This window comes from Dipodomys merriami, unplaced genomic scaffold (assembly GCF_024711535.1).
Source record: "Dipodomys merriami isolate MVZ:Mamm:240054 unplaced genomic scaffold, mDipMer1.0.p SCAF_25, whole genome shotgun sequence".
In the NCBI taxonomy this organism is placed as follows: Eukaryota; Metazoa; Chordata; class Mammalia; order Rodentia; family Heteromyidae; genus Dipodomys; species Dipodomys merriami.
Genome location: NW_027203937.1, coordinates 17,053,161 through 17,077,264, shown reverse-complemented (window position 1 = coordinate 17,077,264; position 24,104 = coordinate 17,053,161). Strand labels below are relative to the sequence as shown.

The 24,104-nt window shown below is 44.0% G+C and overlaps 1 protein-coding gene across 6 annotated transcripts in view; it reads right to left on the bottom strand.

The window, feature by feature from the left end:
* Positions 1–21,119, bottom strand: part of Fam168a (family with sequence similarity 168 member A) — a 156,478-nt gene extending 135,359 nt beyond the window's left edge. The window contains exon 1 of one of the 6 annotated variants that reach the window (XM_070035044.1): positions 20,860–21,119. Coding sequence is in view for 4 of the 6 variants with exons in the window: in XM_070035043.1 (XP_069891144.1) it covers positions 20,080–20,082 (3 nt within the window). In the remaining 2 variants the exon portion in view is untranslated. Of the gene's footprint in view, positions 1–20,079; positions 20,308–20,859 lie in introns of those variants that run through there. The other 5 variants (XM_070035048.1, XM_070035043.1, XM_070035046.1 and 2 more) reach the window with 5 other exon arrangements.
* Between the last annotated feature and the right edge of the window lie 2,985 nt (positions 21,120–24,104).

Below are 24,104 nucleotides of genomic sequence, written 5' to 3'. Positions count from 1 at the left end.
AGAGATCAGTGGTGATATTAACAAATGTGATTTTTTTACATTATTCAATAAAAAAAAATGTCAACATTTAGAAGATCTGCACAAGTCAGTTCCATTGACTGAATTGTCCCCTCCCCCAAATTCATCTTAAAATCCTACCTCCCAATTTGCCAATATTGGAGATAGAGCTTTAGGAAGACAATTAGGCTTAGATTATTTTTCCTTAGGTTTAGATGCCCTTATTAAGAAGGAACACCAAATCAGGTATGGTAGTATAACACTCAGCATTTGAGGCAGAGGTAGAAGGATCCTGAATTTGAGGCCAGTCTGCATTCAAAAATTCAAAATAAACAAACAAAAACAAAAAGGGAGGGACAGGAGGGGAGGAAAAAGTGAAGAAAAAACAAAGGAAGAGAAATGGAAAATGAAATAAAAGAAAAATTGAAAATGAGGGAGGGGATTAAGTGTTTAAAAAGAAATGTACTCATTGCCTTACCTATGTAACTGAACCCTCCCTCTTCATCTCCTTTACAATAAATTTTTTTAAAAAAGAAAATTTGAATATGCTATCATGAAAGCAATCCTGTTCATGTGCTTCTCCAAAACAACACTGCACCCCATACATGTGAGGACAAAGCCAGAAGGTGGCTATCTAAAAGCCAGAAAGAAAGCCCTGACCAGAAACTGACCATGCTAGCATCTTAGCTAGCATCCAGAACTGTGAGATACTAAATTTCTGTTGTTTAAACTACCTGGTTTAAGACATTTTGCTATAGGAAAACGCAGTGAACCACTTTCCAAATGACCAATGAGTGATTCTAACAAAATCATGCATGAATGAAAGATCTACTCAAATTTCCAATGGACCACTGGATTTTAATATAATATGAAAAGTTCATTGCTATAGCTTCAGATTCCACAAGGCAATGACTTTTAAAAACTACAGCTCTAGCTGAGTTCTAGTGGCTCAAGACTATGATACTAGATACTCAGGAGGATCTCAGTTCAAAGCCAGCCAGGGCGGGGAAACTCCATGAGATTCTTTTTTTTTTTTTTTTTTTTTTTTGGTCCAGTCGTGGGCCTGAACTCTGGGCCTGGGCGCTGTCCCTCAGCTCTTCAGCTCAAGGATAGCACTCTACCACTTGAGCCACAGCACCATTTCCAGTTTTTTCTTTTTTGCTTATGTGGTGCTGAGGAATCGAACCCAGGGCCTCATACATGCAAGGCAAGCACTCCACCACTAAGCCACCTTCCCAGCCCTCCATGAGATTCTTATCTCCAATAAACCACTAGAAAACCACAAGTGGCTCTGTGGTTCAAGCAGTAGAGCCCTTAAGCTGAGGAGCACAGGGACAGTGCCCAGGCCCAGAGTTCAAGCTCCACGACTGACAAAAAAAAAAAAAAAAAAAAAAACTACAGCTCTGGTGTAGAAACAAAGAATGGCCACAATTAAAAACAATTACAGGGGCTGGGAAGGTGGCTTAGTGGTTGAGGGCTTGCCTCGCATGCATGAGGCTCTGGGTTCGATTCCTCAGGACCACATAAGCAGAAAAAGCTGGAAGTAACACTGTGGCTCAAGTGGTAGTGAGCTGAAGAGGTGAGGGACAGAGCCCAGGCACAGAGTTCAGGCCCCACGACCAACAACAAAAAAAAGCAATTAAATACTTCCCTTTCCAATCATCAATATGGTATTGAACTTTTTTTAATCTGCTTCAAGCAAAACAATCAACTGCAAAAGAGTGAATGCAGCAGAGAAGAATCTAGACAGAAATTAAAAGGATTTGGGGGAAAAAATGTAAAGTACTATTATGCGAGTATTTTTGAGATAATGTACTTATTTTCATTTTTTTAATGCTACCAGTGGTCATAAGTGGTTCATACCTATAATCCTTGCTACTCTCAGGAGACTGAGATTGGAGAATCACAGAAGGAAAGTCTATGAGACTATGTTCAATTAGTAAAAACCAAGCTCAAGCCATGGCTTAAGTGGTGTAGCACCAGACAAAAGCAAGGAAGCTGATACAGAGCATAAGGCCTTGAGTTCAAGCCCACCATCCCAGCTACAGGAAGCCAAAAAAAAAAAGGAAGATCACAATCTAAGAGTACCCTAACCAATTCAATACCCTGTCTCAACAGAGCTGGGCGCCGGTGGCTCACACCTATAATCCTAGCTACTCAGGAGGCTGAGAACTGAGGATCCAGTTTCATAGCCAGGAAAGTCCGTGAGACTCTTATCTCCAATAAACCACTAGAAAATTAGAAGTAACTCTGTGGCTCAAGTGGTAGAGCGCTCGCCTTGAGCTGAAGAGCTGAGGGACAGCACCCAAGCCCAGAGTTCAAGTCCCATGACCAGCAAAAAAAAAAAACAGGGGCTGGGATGGTGGCTCAGTGGTAGAGCGCTTGCCTTACATGCATGAGGCCCTGGGTTCAATTCCTCAGCACCACATAAGCAAAAAGAAAAAAGCCGGAAGTGGCGCTCTGGCTCAAATGGTAGAGCGCTAGCCTTGAGCTGAAGAGCTGAGGGACAGCGCCCAGGCCCAGATTTCAGGCTCCATGACCCAACAACAAAAAACAAAAAAAAACAGCACAAAGGCAGCACCAGTGGCTCATGCCTGCAATCCAGCTGCTCACGAGGCTGAAATCTAAGAATTGCCTGTTTGAAACTAGCTCAGGCAGGAAAAGTCCATTAGGCTCTCATTGCCAACTAACAAAACAAAAGGCCCAAAGGAGAGCTGTGGTCTAAGTGGTTGAGTGCTTAACCTTGAGCAAAAAAGCTCAGGGCAGTACCCAGGCCATGAGTTCAAGTCCTAGGACCAGCCCCCAAAATCAAAAACAAAAAAACCAAGGGAAAAAAAATGGCTAGAGAGCTAAGATATAAATATCTACCTAACAGATATGAGGCTCTGAGTTTCAACTCCCCCCCCCCAAAAAACCTATCACATAATAGATTTTTAATCTAATAAAAAGAATACTTTATTTAAAAATAAATCTATTACATGGTAGGGGACTTTTGGGGGGGGAGGGGTACTAAGAATTAACAGATTCTTGGAGCTGGGAAGGTGGCTCAGTGGTAGAGCACTTGCCTTGCATGCATGAGGCCCTGGGTTCGATTCCCCAGCACCACATAAGCAAAAAGAAAAAAAAAAGCTGGAAGTGGCGCTGTGGCTCAAGTGGTAGAGCGCTAGCCTTGAGCTGAAGAGCAGAGGGACAGCACCCAGGCCCAGAGGTCAGGCCCCACAACCGGACCCAAAAAAAAAAAAGAATTAACGGATTCTTAATGAGCTATATCCTAAACACCCCCCCCCTTTTTTTTTTCTTGGTGCTAGTCCTGAAGCTACTTGAGTCACAGCTCCACATGACTTTTTTTTTTTTTTTTTTTTTTTGGTCGGTCGTGGGGCTTAAACTCTAGGCCTGGGCGTTGTCCCTGAGCTCTTCAGCTCAAGGCTAGTGCTCTAGCACTTGAACCACAGCACCACTTCCAGTTTTTTTTGTTTGTTTGTTTATGTGGTGCTGAGGAATAGAGCCCAGGGCCTCATGCATGCAAGGCAAGCACTCTATTGCTGAGCCACCTTCCCAGCCTCTGACTTTTTTTTTTTTTGGTGGTTTACTGGAGATAAGAATCTCAGACTTGGGCTGGGAAGGTGGCTCAGTGGTAAAGCGCTTGCCTTGTATGCATGAAGCCCTGGGTTCGATTCCTCAGCACCACATAAGCAGAAAAAAAAAAGCCAGAAGTGGTGCTGTGGCTCAAGTAGTAGAGCACTAGCCTTGAGCTGAAGAGCTGAGGGACAGCGCCCAGGCCCCACGACTAGACCCCCCCCCCAAAAAAAAAAAAAGAATCTCAGACTTTCTGGTCTGGGCTGGCTTTGAACCATGATCCTCAGATCTCAGCCTCCTGAGTAGCTAGGAATACAGGCATGAGCCACCGGCACCCAAATCTCAATCCTTTTTTAACCTTAAGACAAGGTCTCACTAAGCTGCCTAGGCTGGCATCAAACTCACAATTCTCCTGTCTCAGCCTACTGAGTGCTAGGATTAAATACATGTACCCTCACATTCTTTTTAAATTATATTTTCTACATAAAATATACCCATTGCTGTGGCCCAAATCTTTGTGTGTCTCCCTCCAAAATTCATGTGGTATATATAGTGGTATTGAAAGGTTAGAGAACTTTTGGAACATGATAGAATCATAAGGCTCTACCCTTTTTTTTAACTGAGGTTCAAATGTAGGCAATCTACTACTTACCACTCAACTTTGAGCCATGTACCCAGCCCAAAGGCTCCACATTGGCCCAGAGAGAAATTAGGCATTTTTCTTTTTTAAAATAGTTCCTTAGGTGATTCTAATGAGTAACCAAGATACTATGTACCTAAGTAGATTTAATACCCTGAGTTAATTATTTAAAACTAGAGCGTTTTATATATAGTATGACAAAAGGAATAACTTGTTGGTGTTTTTTGGGAGCAATGCTGGGGATCCAACTCAAAGCCTCATAAATGCTAGGCAAGCATTCTACCACTGAGCCAAATTCTCAACCAAAGAACAGAGCTTTGAAAAGCAAGGCAGATCAGGAATTTAAAAACTAGTTTTTCCCCCTCTGTACAGTATGTTCACAAAAAATAAAATAAAATTAAATTAAATTAAATTTAAAAAAGATAAGGAAGACACAACCAGAGAATTATTGGCATCATCTCTGTCTCAATCGCTTCGTGGTGGAGTACATCTGTCTACAAAATTTGACCCTGTCCTCATCACTGTTTCCATTTACCCTTTACTCATATAGAAACCTTTCAGTGAAGTTCTCGTTCATCTCCACTAACCAAATGCAAAGGGAAATACTGTGCTTAAAAATCTCACCCTGCATCTTTACAATAAAAAAATTTAAAAAAAAAATCTCACCCTGCTCTTGAATTACACATTTGTTCTTCAGATCGTTCATAAATGATTTGTAGGCAGCTACTTTTCAATACAAAGTTAATACTTTAACTATGGTATTTAGGTAGCAATCTTTGAAAACTGACCATCCTATCCACCCAAATGTTACCCATAACTAAAATTTGAAGTGTTTTCTTTTAAATTAAACATTCTGGATTTCTTTTTACTCAAAAATTTCTCCAATGCAATTACACATTTCCCTCAGTGAATCTTTTATGACTTTTATTGTAGTGGCTGAGAAATGATGTGGGGAATTATTGAGCTGTTTAGGCTTATTTGTTCTCAAATAAAATGGCTTCATAATGAAAAAAAAAAAAACTAGTTTTTCTCTTAGTAGCTATGTAACCAAATCCAAACTATTTAATCCCTATAGGCCTCAGTTGTTTCTTCTGAATATTGGCATAGTTCTTAGAAATATAAGGAGCAAATTAAATAAGACAGAGAAAGCATTCAACATACTACCACTGATACTCAAATATCATACCCCTTTTTGTCCTAAGGTCTGAGATAAATTACTCTCTTGAGTCTTGAATTCATCCTTAAAATGAAAATGTCACATGGCTATGTAGTAAAGATCAAATGAAAGACTATATTTGAAGTATATATTCTTATCTTATTTACATTTGATTTACAAATAAAGGCTAGTTTTACTATCAAATCAAAATAAAAGGGGTACAGCTGATAATGTGACACAGTGGTAGAGTGCTTGCGTAGCATGCAGGAAGCTCTGGATTTGATTCCTCAGTATCACATAAACCGAAAAAGCCAGAAGTAGTGCCGTGACTCAAGTGGTAGAGTGCTAGCCTTGAGCAAAAGAAGCTCAGGGATAGTACCCAGGCCCTGAGTTTAAGCCTCAGGACTGGCAAAAAATTAAAATAAATAAACAGGGAAAAAATATATTAGAAAAGTAATATACAGAGAAAAACTACAAACTTGTGGTTAGAAAATAATAACATCAGAAGAAATCTGTCAAGCTTCAAGGACATGATCAGAAGGCAAATCAAAATCATAATCTCAAATCAGCCAGGGATTCCAATTTATAATAGAAAAAAAAAAAAAAGACTATCAGTCCAGATTTCCTTCAAAATGCCTACACCTAAGAAAAAGCACAACTTAAGGGCAGGGCAGGGCAGGGCAGGTCAGGTCAGGTCAGGTTCTTGTGACCTGGTGAATGGCTTGTATTGTTTTCTTCCAAGGCCTGAGTTGGAGCTAGCTGCTAGGCTGGGCCTTTTTCAGTATCAAAGATGGAGTTCTTCTCTGGTGGTAGGGGAGGGACTACCTTCCCACCACTGCTCTGTGAGAACAGTTGAGGATGTCTTGGGTGTACTCATGCTAGCCTTTTGGTTTCTGGGCTGTCCCTTGTCTGCGATTAGCAGGATGAAGATTTCTGCTCCTTGTCAATTCTTCCTGGTGCTGGTCGCGGTATTTGATGAGCAAGATCCCCATCATGGAGGTGATGGCACCAGTGCCAGCTCCACAGGGACCCAGAGTCCGGAGATATTTGGTAGTGAGCTTGGTACCAGCAATGCTTCTGCCTTTCAGCCTTATCAAGCAACAAGTGAAATTGAGGTCACACCTTCCGTTCTTCGTGCAAGTACTGCTCTGGGCCCCAGTGATGAATCTTGACCTATGGATAGGCTACTACTGGCCAGGTATGAATAGACAAACGGCTTACCTGTACTCAGTACACATCCATGAGGAAAGAACATGATTAATAAAGAAATAATAACTCCTCCTAAAAAAAAAAAAACAAAAGAAAAGAAAAAGCACAACTTGTATCATAAAATGTTTAAAAGCCTATTCTGAAAGGACCCCAAACACTTCTAAATGTCAAGAAAAAGCTGAGCCAAGTACAAATGGCTCATGACTATAAGTCTAGCTACTCAGGAGGCTGAGACCTGGAGGATTATGATTCAAAGCCACTGAGACAGAAAGTCTGTGACACTCCATCTGGAGCATATGGAGGCATGGCTCCAGTGAAAGTGCTATGAGCAAGAAAACCAAGCAAGTTTTCTTTTTTGTTGTTTTTTGTTTTGTTTTGTTTTGTCAGTCATGGGGCCTGAACTCTGAGCCTGGGCGCTGTCCCTCAGCTCTTCAGCTCAAGATGAGCATTCTACCACTTGAGCCACAATGCCACTTCCAGTTTTCTGGTGGTTAATTGGAGATGAGTCTCACAGACTTTCCTGCCTGGGCTGGCTTTGAACTGAGATCCTCAGATCTCAGCCTCCTGAGTAGCTAGGATTACAGACATGAGCCACCAGTGCCCAGCCCAAGCAAGTTCTTGAAGCCCTGAGTAAGCTCCAGTGCCAGCACACACATATACATACACATATATACACACACATACACAATGAGAGAGAATTTTATTAGAATTTTATAAAACATGGTATTCTTAGAATATTTTCATACAAAAATGGCTCATTAATAGATAGGTTTCACTTATCATTTGTCCAGGTGAACAAGCTGAACTAAGATGGCAACAGTAGGAATGGAGAGTTTAATTGCTAAAATATGTAGAAGAACATACACCTGGCTATAGGAGTGAAGAAAAAACTAAACACACAGAATTACAATTTGAATGATGAAATAAGATGAAAATTCTTTTGGGGTAGGACAAAAACAAATGCACAGATAATATAACATTTTGTGAGTTGGTAATACAGAGAGAAGAAAATTCAAAGTAGACAAGATATGTCCTAGGCATATTCAATTTGAAAATACTAGAATAGTTGTATTATAGGTAGTAGGTAGTAGCCAGCAACCTATTGTCTGGAGTGCAGAAGAGAGTTCCTGCTGGAGACAGAGATTTGAGAATCATAGCATATGGGCAAGACTACTCAGAAAAAAAAGTCTAGTTAGCCAGAGCCAACCCTAAGGAACCTATATTTACTAGGAGAGGTAATGAAGATCTCCTAAATATCAGCTATTTCCACAGCTCCAAGTCATTTCCTGAGCTCGATGCCAATAGCTCCCACTTTTTTTTTTTTTTTTTTGGGTCCAGTCGTGGGGCCTGAACTCTGGGCCTGGGCCATGTCCCTCAGCTCTTCAGCTCAAGGCTAGCGCTCTACCACTTGAACCACAGCGCCACTTCCGGCTTTTTTTTCTTTTTGCTTATGTGGTGTTGGGGAATCAAACCCAGGGCCTCATGCATACAAGGCAAGCGCTCTACTACTGTAGCTCCCACTTTTAATCCTAGCCACTAGAAGGCTAAAATTGGGATGACTGAAGTTCAAGGACAACCTAGACAAAAGGCAAGAATTCATCTCGACTAAATTTTTTTTTTTTTTTTTTTGGGGTCCGGTCGTGGGGCCTGAACTCTGGGCCTGGGCGCTGTCCCTCAGCGCTTCAGCTTAAGGCTAGCGCTCTACCACTTGAGCCACAGCGCCACTTCCGGCTTTTTTCTTTTTGTTTAATGTGGTGCTGAGGAATCGAACCCAGGGCCTCAGGCATGCAAGGCAAGCACTCTACCACTGAGCCACCTTTAAATTTTTTTAAAGCTTGGGTGGGTGTCATTCCAGATGTAGAAGGAAGCATAATTGGAAGAAAATGGTCCAGATTTGCCAGAACAAAAAGGGAGACCATATAAGAAAGCAAAAGCAAAACGGGGTAGAAACATGGCTCAGGTGGTAAGGCACCTACCTGGCAAGTGCAAGAACCTGAATCTAAACTCCTGTAACCCTTCTATCCCCAAAAAATTCTTGTGTGTGTGTAAGTCATGAGGTTTGAACTCTGGGCCTACACACTGTCCCTGAGCTCTTCAGCTCAAGGCGAGCACTCTACCACTTGAGCCACAGTGCCACTTCCAGTTTTCTGGTGGTTAACTGGAGATAAGACTCTCACAAACATTCCTGCCTGGGCTGGCTTTGAACCGAAATCTTTAGATCTCAGCCTCTTAAGTAGCTAGGATTACAGGCAACTAGCACCTGGCCCCCCAAAAAATTTCTTATACAAACATTCTAAAATTGCACATATAATCTCAGCACTCAAAAAGGCTGAGGTCAGCCTTGGCTACATAGTAAGTTCAAAGCCAGCCTGAATTATATAGCAAGATCCTCAGGAAAGAAAATATTTCTTCTTGTTTATGTGGTATACTCCTATAATCCCTGGGGTATATAGAAAGACCCTCTCAGGAAGAAAAGAAAGAAAGAAACAAAAAACTTCCTGATAAACAAGAATCATAGTTTATAAAATCCATAAGCTATGTCCAATAGCAAAGTTCAGATGATTACTAGTGGCTCACACCTGTAATGCTAGCCACTGAGGAGGCTGAGTCTATTTGTGGTTCAAAGACAACCGAAGCAAGAAAGTCAGTCCATGAGACTTTTAACTTCCTATTAACCAGCAAAAAAAAAAAAAAGTTGGAAATGGAGCTGTGGCTCAAGAGGCAGAGTGCCAATGTTGGGCAAAAAAATCAGGGACAGGGCTGAGAAGATGGCTCAGTGGTAGAGTGCTTGCCTTGCATGCCTGAGGCCCTGGGTTCCATTCCTCAGCACCACATAAGCAAAAAGAAAAAAGCTGGAAGTGGTGCTGTGGCTCAAGTGGTAGAGCGCTAGCTTTAAGCTGAAGAGCTGAGGGACAGCGCCCAGGCCCAGAGTTCAGAGCCCACAACCGACCAAAAAAAAAAAAAAAAAAAAAAAAAAAAATCAGGGACAAAGCTAAGGCCCTGACTTCAAGCCCCAGCAAAGAAACAAAAAATTATTATTATACATATGTAAATTTGCATTCCAATGTAACCTGAAAAGATTTAGCCCAGGAAAATACTGAGTAAAAAAAACAGCAGGTTGGAAGAAAAATCAACCCTAAATAACTCACAAGTAAAATAAAAAACAAAACAAAACAAAAATCTGTTAACAGTAACAGATACTATATTAAGGAGCAACAATGCATGTGCCAGTCCAAGTTCCAGGTACTCTGTCTTTTTCTCAACTTAACCCATCCATCAACCCAACAATGGAGTATTATTTCCCTTTCATATATGTATAAACAAACCTCACTTTATCATTGTCCTATAATAATATAGAACGCTAGGAGAAAACTAATGGACAAACAACTATTTGCCTAAAATAATGGCAAGATAACAATGTATACTATATTCCTTACCTAAATAAAGCTTCAACTGTTTCATTTTTAGCTAGCCCACACAGTTAATATGAAATCAGGTCCCAAAAATTCACTATGAGGAGGTCCTTTGGCACTTCCTCCAGCCTACTATATGTCACAATCTGAGTTTCAAAAAAGAAACTTTGAACTAACCCCTCATGTATTCCCTCCTCCAGTGGAAAGAGAAATCTCAACCAAGCAATAAACAAATATGACAAGCTTTTCTACTTCTGTGTAAGGTGCTGTGATTTCAGTTTGATAAACTGGAAGGGGGAAAACAAAACATTTCTATAGTTCTTTACAATTTAAAAAGTACTTTCACCAGGCATGGGCAGCCTACACCTGTAATCGTAGCTACTCAGGAGGCTGAGAGATCTGAAGATGGTAATTCAAAGCCAGCCTGGGCAAGAAAGTCCAGGAGACTTTTTTTTTTTTTTTTTGGGGGGGGGGGAGTTGGTTATGGGGCTTCATGAACTCAAGGCTTGGGCGCTGTCCTTGAGCTCTTTTTGCTCAAGCCTAGTGCTTTACCACTTTGTCCCATAGTACCACTTCCGGTTTTCTGGTGGTTAATAGGAGATAAGGGTCTCATGGACTTTCCTGCCAAGGCTGGCTTTAAACCGCAATCCCCAGATATCAGCCTCCTGAGTAAGTAGGATTACAGGTGTGAGCTACCAGCACCCGGCTCTATGAGAGTCATATCTCCAAGTAACCACCAAAAAGATGTAAGCAAAGCTGTGGCTCTTAAACACAAAAGCTCAGGGACAGTGTCCGGGCTGAGTTCAAGCCACAGAACCAACACACACAAACACACACACACCTGAGTTCAAGCCACAGAACCAACACACACACACACACACACACACACACACACACACACACACACACACACACACACACACACACACACACACACACACACACACACACACACACACACACACACACACACACACACACCTTTCACATTCCTTTGAGCCCAAAGTTACAGTTAAGTAAACTAATGCTCCATCCCCTTAACATACATGTATTTTGACATGTTTAATCTATAGCCAAGGTGTTCAGGGTTTCAGGCTTGAAAACATTTGTAAGATTTCAGAACATAGAAAAAGATATTTGTGGATGTTACTGTGCATTTTTAATTCTTAACACTAATTTATCTGTACAGGTGTTTTGTAGGCATGTGTTTGGATATAGAAGTTGATGTAAAAGTTAGCAATGAATGCTGGCCATGAGGGTACTGCTGTCTTCCCTTGTCTTCAGTGAGCATTTACAGAGTCGTGAGGAAACGGCTGATATAACCAAGTTATTGGAGTGAAATATTTGAGATTGGAGTCTTGTCTTGAGCAAAACTTCTATCTTAGATTCTCTCTCCCAGTTTTTTGGAGCTGAGTTTTACATAGGAACTGGATGATGTTCACTTCTGAAATCCCAATGCTTCCTGTTAGGACGAAGATGAGGACTAGGAAAGCTACTTACCGCTCATTGTTGATGGGCTTTTCAAGTAGTGACAAATCAAATTATTAAATTACTTAAGTAAAAACCAGAATGTACTATCTTTTTCTTTTCAGTTTAATAAATGGCATCATCAAAAAAAAACTAATGCTCCAACAGATTATTAATCGGTATGGATTTCAAATTTCTTGAGCAAGCAATTCAATTCTTGGCATTCAGATTCTCAGCTTCTGATGCATACAGCAGGACTTTCTATTGGTGATACTCTCTGTATTCAGATAGCAGATCCTTATGCACAATCAAGGAAGGACTATTGCAACAGATTACGCCTTTCTTTTTTTTTTTTTTTGTCGGGTGTGGGGCTTGAACTCTGGGCCTGGGTGCTGTCCCTCAGCTCTTCAGCTCAAGGCTAGCACTCTACCACTTGAGCTACAGTGCCACTTCCAGTTTTCTGGTGGCTTATTGGAGATAAGAGTTCCACAGACTTGGGCTGGGAAGGTGGCTCAGTGGTAGAGTGCTTGCCTTGCATGCATGAGGCCCTGGGTTCGATTCCTCAGCACCACATAAACAGAAAAAACCGGAAGTGGCACTGTGGCTCAAGCAGTAGAGCGCTTGCCTTGAGCTGAAGAGCTGAGAGACAGCACCTAAGCCCAGAGTTCAGGTCCACGACCGGCAAAAAAAAAAAAAAAAAAGAGTTTCACAGACTTTCCTGCCCAGGGTTGGCTCTGAACTGTGATCCTCAGATGTCAGCCTCCTGAGTAGCTAGGATTACAGGCATGAGCCACAGGCACCTGGCCAGATTGCGCCTTTCTACAAAAAGAAAGATGCATAAAATTCCCGACCAGAAGAATTAAGAGAGCAGGGCATGTGAGTGCATGGCTATCATCCCAGCACTCAGTGGGCTGAGGCAGAAGGATCATAAATTAAAGATCAGAGCCTGTCACACACACATTAAAAAAATGTTTTAAGTAACTTGTGAAAATTTAAAATGAAGTTTTAGGTAGTAAACAACAACAAAATATATAGAATTTACAAAAAGGTTGTCAGTGAAAACATGTTCAAAAGCAGTACCCTGTCAGAGCTCACTAAAGTTATTCCTATTTCCAACTATTATGATCCATATCTGGGTAATCTGGCCATCCATAAGGGCAAATTAACTTTCTTTAGCTATCTACAAAGTATTATTGGGGCTGAGGGTGTCTCTCAGTGATAAAGCATACACTTGGCTTGTTCAAAGCCCCAAGTTTCACCCTTAGCAATTTTTGTTGTTGGTGGTGGTGGTGATGGGGCCTGAACTCTGGGCCTGGGCACTGGCCCTCAGCTCTTTAGCTCAAGGTGGGCACTCTACTTGAGCCACAGCATCACTTTTGGCTTTTTCCTCTGATACTGAGGAATCAAACCCAGGGCCTCATGCAAGGCAAGCACTCTACCACTGAGCCACCTTCCCAGTCTCTACTTAGCAAATTTTTATTACTAGGTAGGAAGATTATAAGTAATTTCCAACTTAGGTCACATGCATTTATTATTTTATAGGTGGAAAACATAAAGCCTTTTTTTATAGTTGTTTTTGCCAGTCCTGGGTCTTAAACTCTGGGGCTGGGCACTGTTCTTGATCATCTTTGGTTCAAGGCTAGTGCTCTACCATTTGAGTTACAGCACCACTTCCAGCTTTTTCTGAGTAGATTATTTGAGATAAACCACTCATGAACTTTCTTGCCCAGGCTGGCTTTGAACTGCAATTCTTAGGTCTCAGCCTCCTGAGTAGCTAGGATTACAGGCATCAGCCACCAGTACCTAGATTCTTACCTCCAATAAACTACTTAGTAAAAGTTGGAAATGGCGGAGCTGGGAAGGTGGCTCAGTGGTAGAGCGCTTGCCTTGCATGCATGAGGCCCTGGGTTCGATTCCTCAGCACCACATAAGCAAAAAGCCGGAAGTGGCGCTGTGGCTCAAGTGGTAGAGCGCTAGCCTTGAGCTGAAGAGCTGAGGGACAGCGCCCAGGCCCAGAGTTCAGGCCCCACGACCGGACCAAAAAAAAAAAAAAAAAAAAAAAAAAAGGCCGTAATCCTAGCTACTCAGGAGGCTGAGATCTGAGGATCGTGGTTCAAAGCCAGCCCGGGCAGGAAAGACCCTGAGACTCCCATCTCCAATAAACCACCAGAAAACCAGAAGTGGCGCTGTAGCTCAAGTGGTAGAGCACTCGCCTTGAGCTGAAGAGCTGAGGGACAGCACCCAGGCCCAGAGTTCAAGCCCCATGACCGACAATAAAAAAAAAAAGTTGGAAATGGCAATGTGGTTCAAGTGGTAGAGTGTTTGCTTTAAGCAAAAGCAGCTCAGGGACAGCACCCAGACCCAGAATTCAAGCCCCAAGACTGACAAAAAAGGAAAATAAAAATATAGAAATTAGAATAGTCAGGCCCAGTGACTCACGCCTGTAATCCTAGTTTCTCAGGAGGCTGAAATTTGAGGATTGTGGTTTGAAGCCAGCCCAGGCAAAAAATCTGAGACTCTTATCTCCAATTAAGAGAGAAAGAAAAAAAAAAAGCCTAAAGTAGAGCTGTGGCTCAAGTGGTAGAGCACTAGCCTTGAGCAAAAATTTAAAAACCCTCAGTGCAGGGGGCTGGGAAGGTGGCTCAGTGGTAGAGCACTTGCCTTGCATGCTCAAAGCCCACCACATAAGCAAAAAGAAAAAAGCCGGAAGTGGCACTGTGGCTCAAGTGGTAGAGCGCTAGCCTTGAGCTGAAGAGCTGAGGGACAGTGCCCGGCCCAGAGTTCAGGCCCCACGACCGGACCCAAAAAAAAAAAACCCTCAGTGCATAGGCCCTGAGTTCAAGCTCCAGGACTGGCACACACACACACACACACACAAAGGTAGGAATAAAGCAAGTGCCAGAACAATATTCACTTATTCCTCTATTTTATTTATTTGTTGGTTGGTTGGTTGGTTGGTGGTGGGGCCTGAACTCTGGGCCTGGGCGCTGTCCCTCAGCTCTTCAGCTCAAGGCTAGAGCTCTACCGCTTGAGCCATAGCACCACTTCTGGCTTTTTTCTGCTCATGTGGTGCTGAGGAGCTGAATCCAGGGCCTCATGCATGCAAGGCAAGCGCTCTACAACTGAGCCACCTTCACAGACCTCTATTTTTTTTTTTAACTGCAAACATACAATTGCTAATTTGGCTCAGTTATAGCTTAGCTAGTATGAGCAAGACCCAGTAAATATCCAGCACTGTGAAAAAAGTTGCAAATATACAAGATATATTGTTCAGAGATACACACCTATCTGGTAAAACTATGAAGAATAGAGATTGATTCAGAAAATTGTTACCTCGGAGGAAGAGAGGAGAAAAATTCATCCAGCAGGGCCTCCTAAAAGACTTTAAAAAATACAACAGCCAGCTCACTTGTCATTCTAGCTACTCAGGAGGCTAAGCTCTGAGGACTGTGGTTCAAAGCCAGCCTGGGCAGGAAAGTCCATAAGACTCAACTCCAATTAACCACCAGAAAACTGGAAGTAGAGCTGTGGCTCAAAGTGGAAGAGCACTAGGCTTGAGCATAAAAGCTCAGTGATAGCACCCAGGCTCTGAGTTTAAGCCCCATGACCCAAAAAAAAAAAAAACGAATACAAGAGCCAGGCTGTATATAACTGGTACAGCATTTGCCTAACATATATTAAGGCCTTGGCTTCAACCTCTACCAACATTTAATTAATTTTTTTTAAAAAGCCAGGCACGGGGAGCACACACCTGTAATCCTAGCTACTCAGGAGGCTAAGATCTAAGAATCTCAGTTTAAAGCCAGCCCAGGCAGCAAAATCCATTAGACTCTTACCTCCAATTAACCACAGAAGACCATTAGTGGTGCTGTGGCTCAAAGTGGTAGAGTCTAGGCCCAGAGTTCAAGCCCCATGATGAACAACAACAACAAAAAAAAAAACTAGAGCCATGTTTGGTAGTAGTCAGTGATGATGCTGGCACTCTGTAGACTGATGCAGGAAGTTGAAGGCCAGCATGAGCTATAAAACAAGACCTGTCTCAAAACAACAAGTTGGTGGGTCAGTAGCTCATGCTTGGATTTATTGGCTACTCAGGAGACAGACTCAGAGGACAGCCCTTTCAACGTTATCCCATATAGAAAAATCCCAGAGTATCTGCCACCCAGCCCTCCAGGGGTCCTCTATAGACCTTCCCTTCTCAGGGCTTTGGCATCTACATTAATTCTTGCACCACTGGCCCGAGGGCCACCTGTGACCAGCATTCTAAGGACTTGAAGGCTGTGAAGCTTCTGTTTCCTTTGCCCATTAGCCAGGACCCTCAGCTGGTGTCTGGGCAGTTGTAAACTCAGGTCAACCTGCCAGGAGTCAGTGCTTGTCATCCTAGCTACCTAGCAAGATAAGATCTTGCTGTTCAAAGCCAGCCTAGGCAGGAAAGTCCACGAGACTATGTACAACTAACCACCAAAAAAAAAAAAAAAAAAGACAAAAGTGAAGTTGTGGCTCAAAGGGTAGAGTGCAAGCTCTGAGCAAAACAGCTCAGGGACAACACCCAGGCCCTGAGTTTGTGCGTGAGCGCATGTGTGCACATGCACATGTGCGCGCGCACACACACACACACACACACACACACACACACACACAAACACACACACACACAGGCCAACCCCTAGAGGCAGTATTGGCAGGAGGCAAGAAGAAAAGTTCCAGGGTTTCCAATTCTAAAATAACCAGCAAAAAGCAGGGTGAGAGGCATAGCTCAAATTTTAAAGCATCAGACATCAGTCAAGTAAAGCCATTAAGAGGCCCTGAATTCAACTCCTAGTATTTTAAGCTGGGTAGCAAGTATAAAGGTCTTTAACTTATTATTTCAATTGTCAATTCATGTTGTATACTTTATACATGAATTACTGCACCCTTTTTTAAAAAGATATAAAAAGGGTTGGAGAATCAATTCTGTGCTATAACGCAGACTCTTCCACTTACTGGCTGTATAACCTTAAATCATTTAACCTCCAGCAGCCATTTCTTATTTTACAGATAAAGAAGCTCACAGCTGACATCTGTTTAGTATTTTTCTTAGCATCTGAACAAGCCAGGTGCTTGTGGGTCAACCAGGAGGCTGAGATCTGAGGATCAAGATTTGAAGTCAGCCTGGACAGGAAAGCCCTTAAGACTCTTATCTCCAACTAACCACCAAAAAAGGCAGAAATGGAGCTGTGACTCAAATGGTAGAGCACTAGCCTTGAGCTTAAAAAGCAAACAACAAAAAAAAAAAAAAAATTGCCCTCAGTGCATAGTCCCTGAGTTCAAGCTCCAGGACAGGCACACAAAAAAGTTCCTAAACAAGAAACATCCAAAATTCAGATAAATTATATTATCTTAATACAAAATAATGGAAGTGGCACTGTGGCTCAAAGTGATAGACCACTAGTTTTGCACAGAAAAGCTCAGGGAGCCGGGCACTGGTGGCTCACGCCTATAATCCTAGCTACTCAGGAGGCTGAGATCTGAGGATCGCGGTTCAAAGCCAGCCCGGGCAGGAGAGACCCTGAGACTCCTATCTCCAATAAAACCACCAGAAAACCGGAAGTGGCGCTGTAGCTCAAGTGGTAGAGCGCTCGCCTTGAGCTGAAGAGCTGAGGGACAGTGCCCAGGCCCAGAGTTCAAGCCCCATGACCGACAAAAAAAAAGAAAAGAAAAGCTCAGGGATAGTTCCCCAGCCCTAAGTTCAAGCCCCACAACTGACAAAAAATTGAAATACAAAATAATACCTCCATAATAAGTAATAGAATATCATAATTCTAAGATCTCAAGAGGGCATACAAGACTAGTTACCATTATAGTCTCGGCCTAGCTCTCTAATAATGACAACTATGTATGTCTATTGTGTATACAGTGTATGTTTAACTATGTATACACATAATTTATGTGTTTAATACACAAAAGGACTCCATTAGCTTGGTTCCTTTCCCCACTTTACAGATGAGCTCACTGTGACCAAGGTCACACAGCTCATGTGTGGTAAGCAGGTTTCAGAATCCATAGCTCATGGTGGTGAGTAGGCTTCAGAATCCACATTCTAAACCATGCATTCATTTTGCCTCACTTCTTTGGCTACATTTAAATTGTCTCTCTGTCCCATGACACTGGAAGCTCCTTGACAACTACTTTTTGCTCATTTTCATTTTCCCCTGGCACTTAGCAAGCGGACAGTAAACAAACATTGAACAGAAATTTCATATATGCACGACATTTTTGGGACAGGAACTAAGTTGTTCCCCTTTACAGCCCTGTGAAGTATAAATGTATTTTGTTTTGTTTTGCCATTTTGAGCCCTGTAAGTACAATGACAATGTTGTGCAACCATCATCACTAAGTATAAAAGGGTCATGAAGCTTTCAAGAGGTGGAACTGAGATTCGAAGGCAGGACCCTTGACTTCATTCTACCCAGGCTTCTGTCTACTTCCACCTGCTCACTCCTTTTCACCAGAGTCTGGAGGGTCAAATAAGGTAGGTACTAAAAACACTTTACAGACATTACTGTTACACGATTTGACCATGGCTGCTGGGGATAAAAAAGAATGCACTAACACAATTTCTCCCAGGTGATTAATTTTATTTTAGGCTTTCAAAGCTAGAGCTTCAAATATAAATACCCTACTTCTATACTCTTCCTTCAGATTTACAAAAGCAATGCTTGGACCCCAGAGTAAAGTTATAAGGAGAAATACTTGTATTAGTTAGATTACACTCTTATCAAGTTACAGGTAACTGCTCAATCCTGATTTTTATTGTAATACAGAAAGCTTCCTCATAACAAAACACTCTCAATTCTAAGGTTACATCCAACTTTCCATCATTTTGCCCATTGGAACTACAAAAAAAAAAAAAAAAAGATTTGAAATGGGTATTTTTATGTGCTCAACTGTGAAAGATGTGAAAAGACAGGGAAAATGGCTTGTTTTCTAGCTGAACTCTGAAGCTTTAGCAAAAACAATAAAGAATTATTTTTATTTCACTAGTGCCAATTTTATCCTTTACATCTCTCCTCATTTTCCCTCAGTCTGAGCTCTAATCAACAGCCACTTCATGTTTAACATATCATAGTTAATGCAATTAAGTCCAGAAAACTGTTTCACTAAAGATGCTCCCTCTATTTACATTCCTCTACCTTCTGCCCTGAAAATGTGCTTCTCTCTTAAGTTTTAAATCAAATTTCTGATAGATGGAGATATTATTTCTGTAGTTAATGTAATGTGCCTACATCAACATCATCCATTAAAATAAAATAAAAATGACTATATACTTCATTTATCCACATCTGACAAAATTCTGATCACTTGAATTCCTTCAGAAGAAAATTCAATCTATAAAAATAGTCCAATTATTTAAAATCTTATCAAGGAATGTAAAAAAAGAATCAAATGAAAAACTCCATCAGTACCAAACCATCTCACCAATGAATATTTATGACATTTCCATATTTCCTGTCTTCGCTCTGTTTATATAAAGCAGTGGTGCCAAGACTCATCTCAGGATTATTAGCCTGCAATACAATGATGGGCCTAATTGCCTTGCAAACCAGGACACCAATAAATGGAGTCTTCAAGCAATCAATTTTAAGAGGGGGGAAAAGGCCGAATCTCTTTCTGCATACATGCACGTTGCTTGCCTAGAAAATAAATTCTGCCTCTTATTTTTCAGTCTCATTCATCAGTTCTCAAGGAAGCAATGCACCCTTAACATCCTCAAGCTCATCAAATCTATTTAAATTCCAAATACCGGGACTAGTTTTAAAAGCAGGGGGAGAGAAGAGGAAAGGGAGAAGGCAGGAACGGCATACAAAAAGATTATATCACATTCCATTTTCATCTTCTCCCACCCACCTTTGCGAGGTTTTCCCTTCAACTTCCTCTTTATGATATATGAATAATAGAAGATACCCTCCCTTCCTTAATTCTGCCTTAAGCCCCTATCAACTTTACCCTTCGGGCTGACCACTTCCAAAGGCTACAAATATAACTAAAACAAAAAGGTCAAACTGACAGCTTAAAATGTCCTCTAGGCAGACGGTCTGTAATGTGCCTTCTCGGTCCCCTCAAAGTCCCTTCCAACGACCTTATTACTGCCCTTCCCCGCAAACAGCCACCAAAGCTGTCCATTTAAGGGTTCCAACCCCTAAACCTCCAGCATCTCTTGGAGGACATCTCAACCTTTCCTCTCCAGAATAACCCAATGCATTCCCTTCCCAGCAACTGCTCACAGAGCCTCTCCATCCTCTCTGCCCTATTCTTCGCCACAACTCCAGGTCTCCCACACCTTGCATTTCTCTGGTGCCACCTCACCACCACCTCACAGACCTTACTTCTCCAAAACTCCCTCTGCCACCTCGGCAGAGGGACATTTTCTTCAAGATACCATCCCCCCACCTTGCTCACCACCTGCCGTTATTCTTTCAGTGAGTCCAACCTAGCAATCTTAAGTGTTCCCCGCCTCCAACTTAACACCTAGGGCGCCACTGCACCCCTTCCGGTGATTCTAAGATCACCCTAAATCCTATCCCGCCGTGCCCCACCCCCAATTTCAATCCCTCCCATTTGGGGCCCAACTTGCAATTTACCATCTCCCATCAGCTCACCACCACGGTCTTCTCGAGGAAAGTCTCATCCCCACCAGGTCCTATTCCAACCTCGATCCGCCCACTCCAGGAAAACCCCCCGATTCTACCCCCTTTGCTCTCTCCCAACTCGCGCGGTTTCCCTGAGTCTCCACAAATTCCACCATCCACGAATGACAACCGCCCACTTTAAGCTCAGGTTTCAATCCATGCCATGCCCCTCACCCTCCCCCACAGTTCCAAACCACGTCCATCAGCCTGTCCCAGGTTCCCCCACCCCACCCCACCCCCCAAATTCCACCTTCCTCCCCAGGGTCCCATCCAACCGTTTGCATCCCGCTCGGTATTGAAATCATCCCACCGCCTCCCACCCCGGCTCAGAACCCAAGCTGTCAACTGCTCCAGGCCAACCCCAAATCACCACCTTGGCTCGGTCCCCTCCCCCATGAGAAGCCATCCCATTCCAGTCTCCTCTTCCACCTCGCCCCAAGACATCCCAAATTCCACTCCGGCTCCCTCACCACACCCCACGTTCCAGTCCCAGGTCTGATGATTCCCGCATGAACAGTCACCGCGCCCCCCCCGCCCCCGCCCGGGTCCCACCCGCACCCCACCCCCAGCTCGCGCCGGGACCAGCCTCCCTCGCCGGCCCGCCGTTCCACCGCGTCCTCGGCCCCCTCCCCCAGCCCGCGCGGCGGCTCCGCAGCCCCAGCACCCCCAGCCCCGGCTCGGGACGGGAGAGCCGGGGGATGGGGCGCGGGGCCGGGGGAGGGGTCTCCTTACCCGGGAGCGACTGCAGGAGAAAACCGCGGTAGCGGCTGAGGCGGCGGTGCCCTTGTCTTCTCCGGAGGCGACAGTGGCGACGCTCTCGCTCCCTCGCCCGAGTCCAGTAGGGCGGCGGATGGCGCGCGGGGACCGGAGCCGCCTCCGCCTCCTCCTCCTCCTCCTCCTCAGCGGCTGGGCTCGGGATCCGCTGCAGTAGCAGCCTCAGCGCCCGACGGGTGGGGGAGGGGACGCTCGGCTGCGGGCGAGCGCGGAGGAGGCGGAGGGAGGGGGCGGCGGAGGGAGGGGGCGGGGACCGCCGGGAAGGGCGGGGGAGGAGGAGCCCGCGAGGCGTCGCGACACGTCCCACGGCCTCAGCGCGCCTAGACCACAACTCCCGGCATGCCCTGCTCCGGCCGACTCGGCCTGCGCCTCCGGCTGCGCGCGCGCGCGCTGATGCAAATGACCCGTGCTCTAGCCCCGGGTCACGAATATCGGAATAGAAGCCGATAGTCTGCGGGCGGCTTTTGTAACTCCAAGTCCTTCTACCAGGCAAGTGAGGCCATTTTGCAGTCCCACAGCCAGGTGGCAAAGCTAGAAGGATGTCCAGTCTGCACGAATGCCCTTCGACACTCTTAAGACTACATATCCCACCATGCCCCACTGTCCCTACCCTCCTCCTTCCTGTCCCTTCTCAAAGCCGTGTACTACAGTTCCCGGAGAGGATGGTTCCTGCGAAATGCTGCGAGACGCGGTTCTTACTCCTTCCTCCATGTTAAGAAAAAGTGAGAAAAAGGGAAGGAATATTCCAACCCACCGATCGCTGGCCTCGGTGGGTAGATCACTTGTGATTCTCTATCCTCTGTTGCCACCATCTCACGCCAGAGTGAATACAGCAGCTGCTCCCCTTCTCCCTGCAAATTTGTGGACAACTGGCAACTTGAATCCAAATGTTTAAAGGCAATTTACATTTACACCCCATTTCTTTTAAGAACAAGCCTTGAAAAGATAATAGAACAATTTAGAATGTTGTGCAAGATACTCTAGGGAAGCAGCAACCAGCACTGGGAGAGCTAGAGAACTTTCCAGAGGAGTTCCTACGCCCGACTCTAAGACTCGCCTGACAGGAGTACAGTGCTTTTATCCAGTAGAGTGTCGGTGTACCCCAACGGTTATAGTTTCTTGAAAATTACTTGCAAGGTGGTTCTGGCAATATCAGGTTGAGGTAGTTCTGATAATGGCAGGTTTTCCATATTCCCTCCTTTGATAATATATATACTATATATTAATATATACATACACATAATGTGTATGTATATATTACGAGAAAGAGCATTATCACTTAGCGAGCTATGAGAATCAGTACACACAGAATGATTAAGCACCCTACTGTTATGGATAAGACTAAGCCTACTAAGGTCTGGGGCTCACCTAGTCTTGAGAACCATCTTTGCTCTGAATGAGTGGGTCTGGGGAAACTGCTAGCAGAGGTCCCCTACCCCTGGTCCTCAGTTCAAACCACCAGAACATAGTTACATCTTTTAACTTACAGACCAAATAAAATCATTCGTTAGGCTGGCATCAGATTGTTTTCACAGGACGGGAGTAGTATATACACAATCCTGACATCCATCCTCAGATGTTACAGATTTTATATACAGTCCAGACACAGCAACTATAACCAATATTCTGATCCAGAAGGTCATCCTCAAGCTTCCGCCATGTGTGGCTTGGTCGGCCCAGGAGTGACCAAAGCCAGGCTGTGGTCACACTCTCTCAAGCTTATTGACAGCAGGTCTGCCTGATGAACTTTTACTTTCCAGGTTCCTGGCTCCTCTGAGACAGCTGCTCTCTTATGTCACTGATGCTTCCTTCATCCCACCCCATTTTTCCAGACTGCTATAGGGACATGGGGGCGATGAACTCTGCTCTGCTACTTCCTGCTGAATGGGGGCTATGAGGGAGGCCCATGACAGCTGCTAGAGGAGCCTCCAGGGGGAACTGTGAGACCTTTAAACAATTGTAGTGATTGTAGTTTTTAGTTTGAATTGCTTCTGCCTCAGGGTCCCCCTGATAAATAAGCATATTTTCTGAGGCCCTAATGGTTTTGCTAATAGGACCTTACAGAACTCGCCTTGTAGAACTCACCCATGGAGAGAGGGTTAATGCCATCTGCAACCAGGAGTCTGTATGGGGAACTGGTCTCTATGACCAGGCTCCCCTGTTCCCAGCTGGTAAACTTCTCTAATAAGGCAGACATGAAGAGTGCCTTCCAGGGGCCAATCTACACCAAAAATAAAGCATTCAACAAAACAGAAGGTCTGAAGATCCCCCAGAGTCATCTTGATTCCTTTATTCTCAATCCATTCTAGGGGCTGAGAAGGTGGCTCAGTAGTAGAGCGCTTGCCTTGCATGCATGAGGCCCTGGGTTCAATTCCTCAGCACCGCATAAGCAGAAAAAGCCAGAAGTGGCGCTGTGGCTCAAGTGGTAGAGCACTAGCCCAGGCTCAGAGTTCAGGCCCCATGACTGACAAAAAAAAAATCCATTCTAGTGAGCAAAAAACATCAACAGGTTGCCTTGAGCTTGAGCCCCACACTATTAGCCTAGCAGGTGATGGGATTACAAGGGTGGCCACCATACCTGCTTCTAATTACTCTAAGACCTGTTGGTTTTGACTGACTCCCATCCATGTTCCTCCCTGCTTCGGTATTGTAAGGACAGACAAAGGTAAGTCACTCATGTTGTCCACCTGGCCACATTCCTCACAGGAATACACAACCCCCAGGCTTGGTTAGAGGTTCTATTACAGGATGTGAATCACTGTTGTGCCATAGGAAGTCACCATGGAATCACAGGTTAAGACTCACTCCAACTCTGTAGCTATTGGCCATGGAGCCACAGTAATTTCACATTCACTCACACATCCACACGAGGGCTGGGAAGGTGACTCAGCAGTAGAGTGCTTGCCTCACATGCATGAGGCCCTGGGTTCGATTCCTCAGCACCACATAAACAGAAAAGGCCAGAAGTAGCGCTGTGGCTCAAGGGGTAGAGCGCTAGCCTTGAGCTGAAGAACTCAGGAACAGTGCCCAGGCCTAGAGTTCAAGCCCCACGACTGACAAAAAAGAGGTTAAAACAATCTCTCCCCACTTTGGGAGTGTCCTAAACTGGTGCTCTCTTCAAATGGGCCATCGGAGGTGATCAGGCTTTTCTTCTGTCCACTGGATAGGGCTTGTTTTCAGAGAGACCTGGGCTCATACCTGAT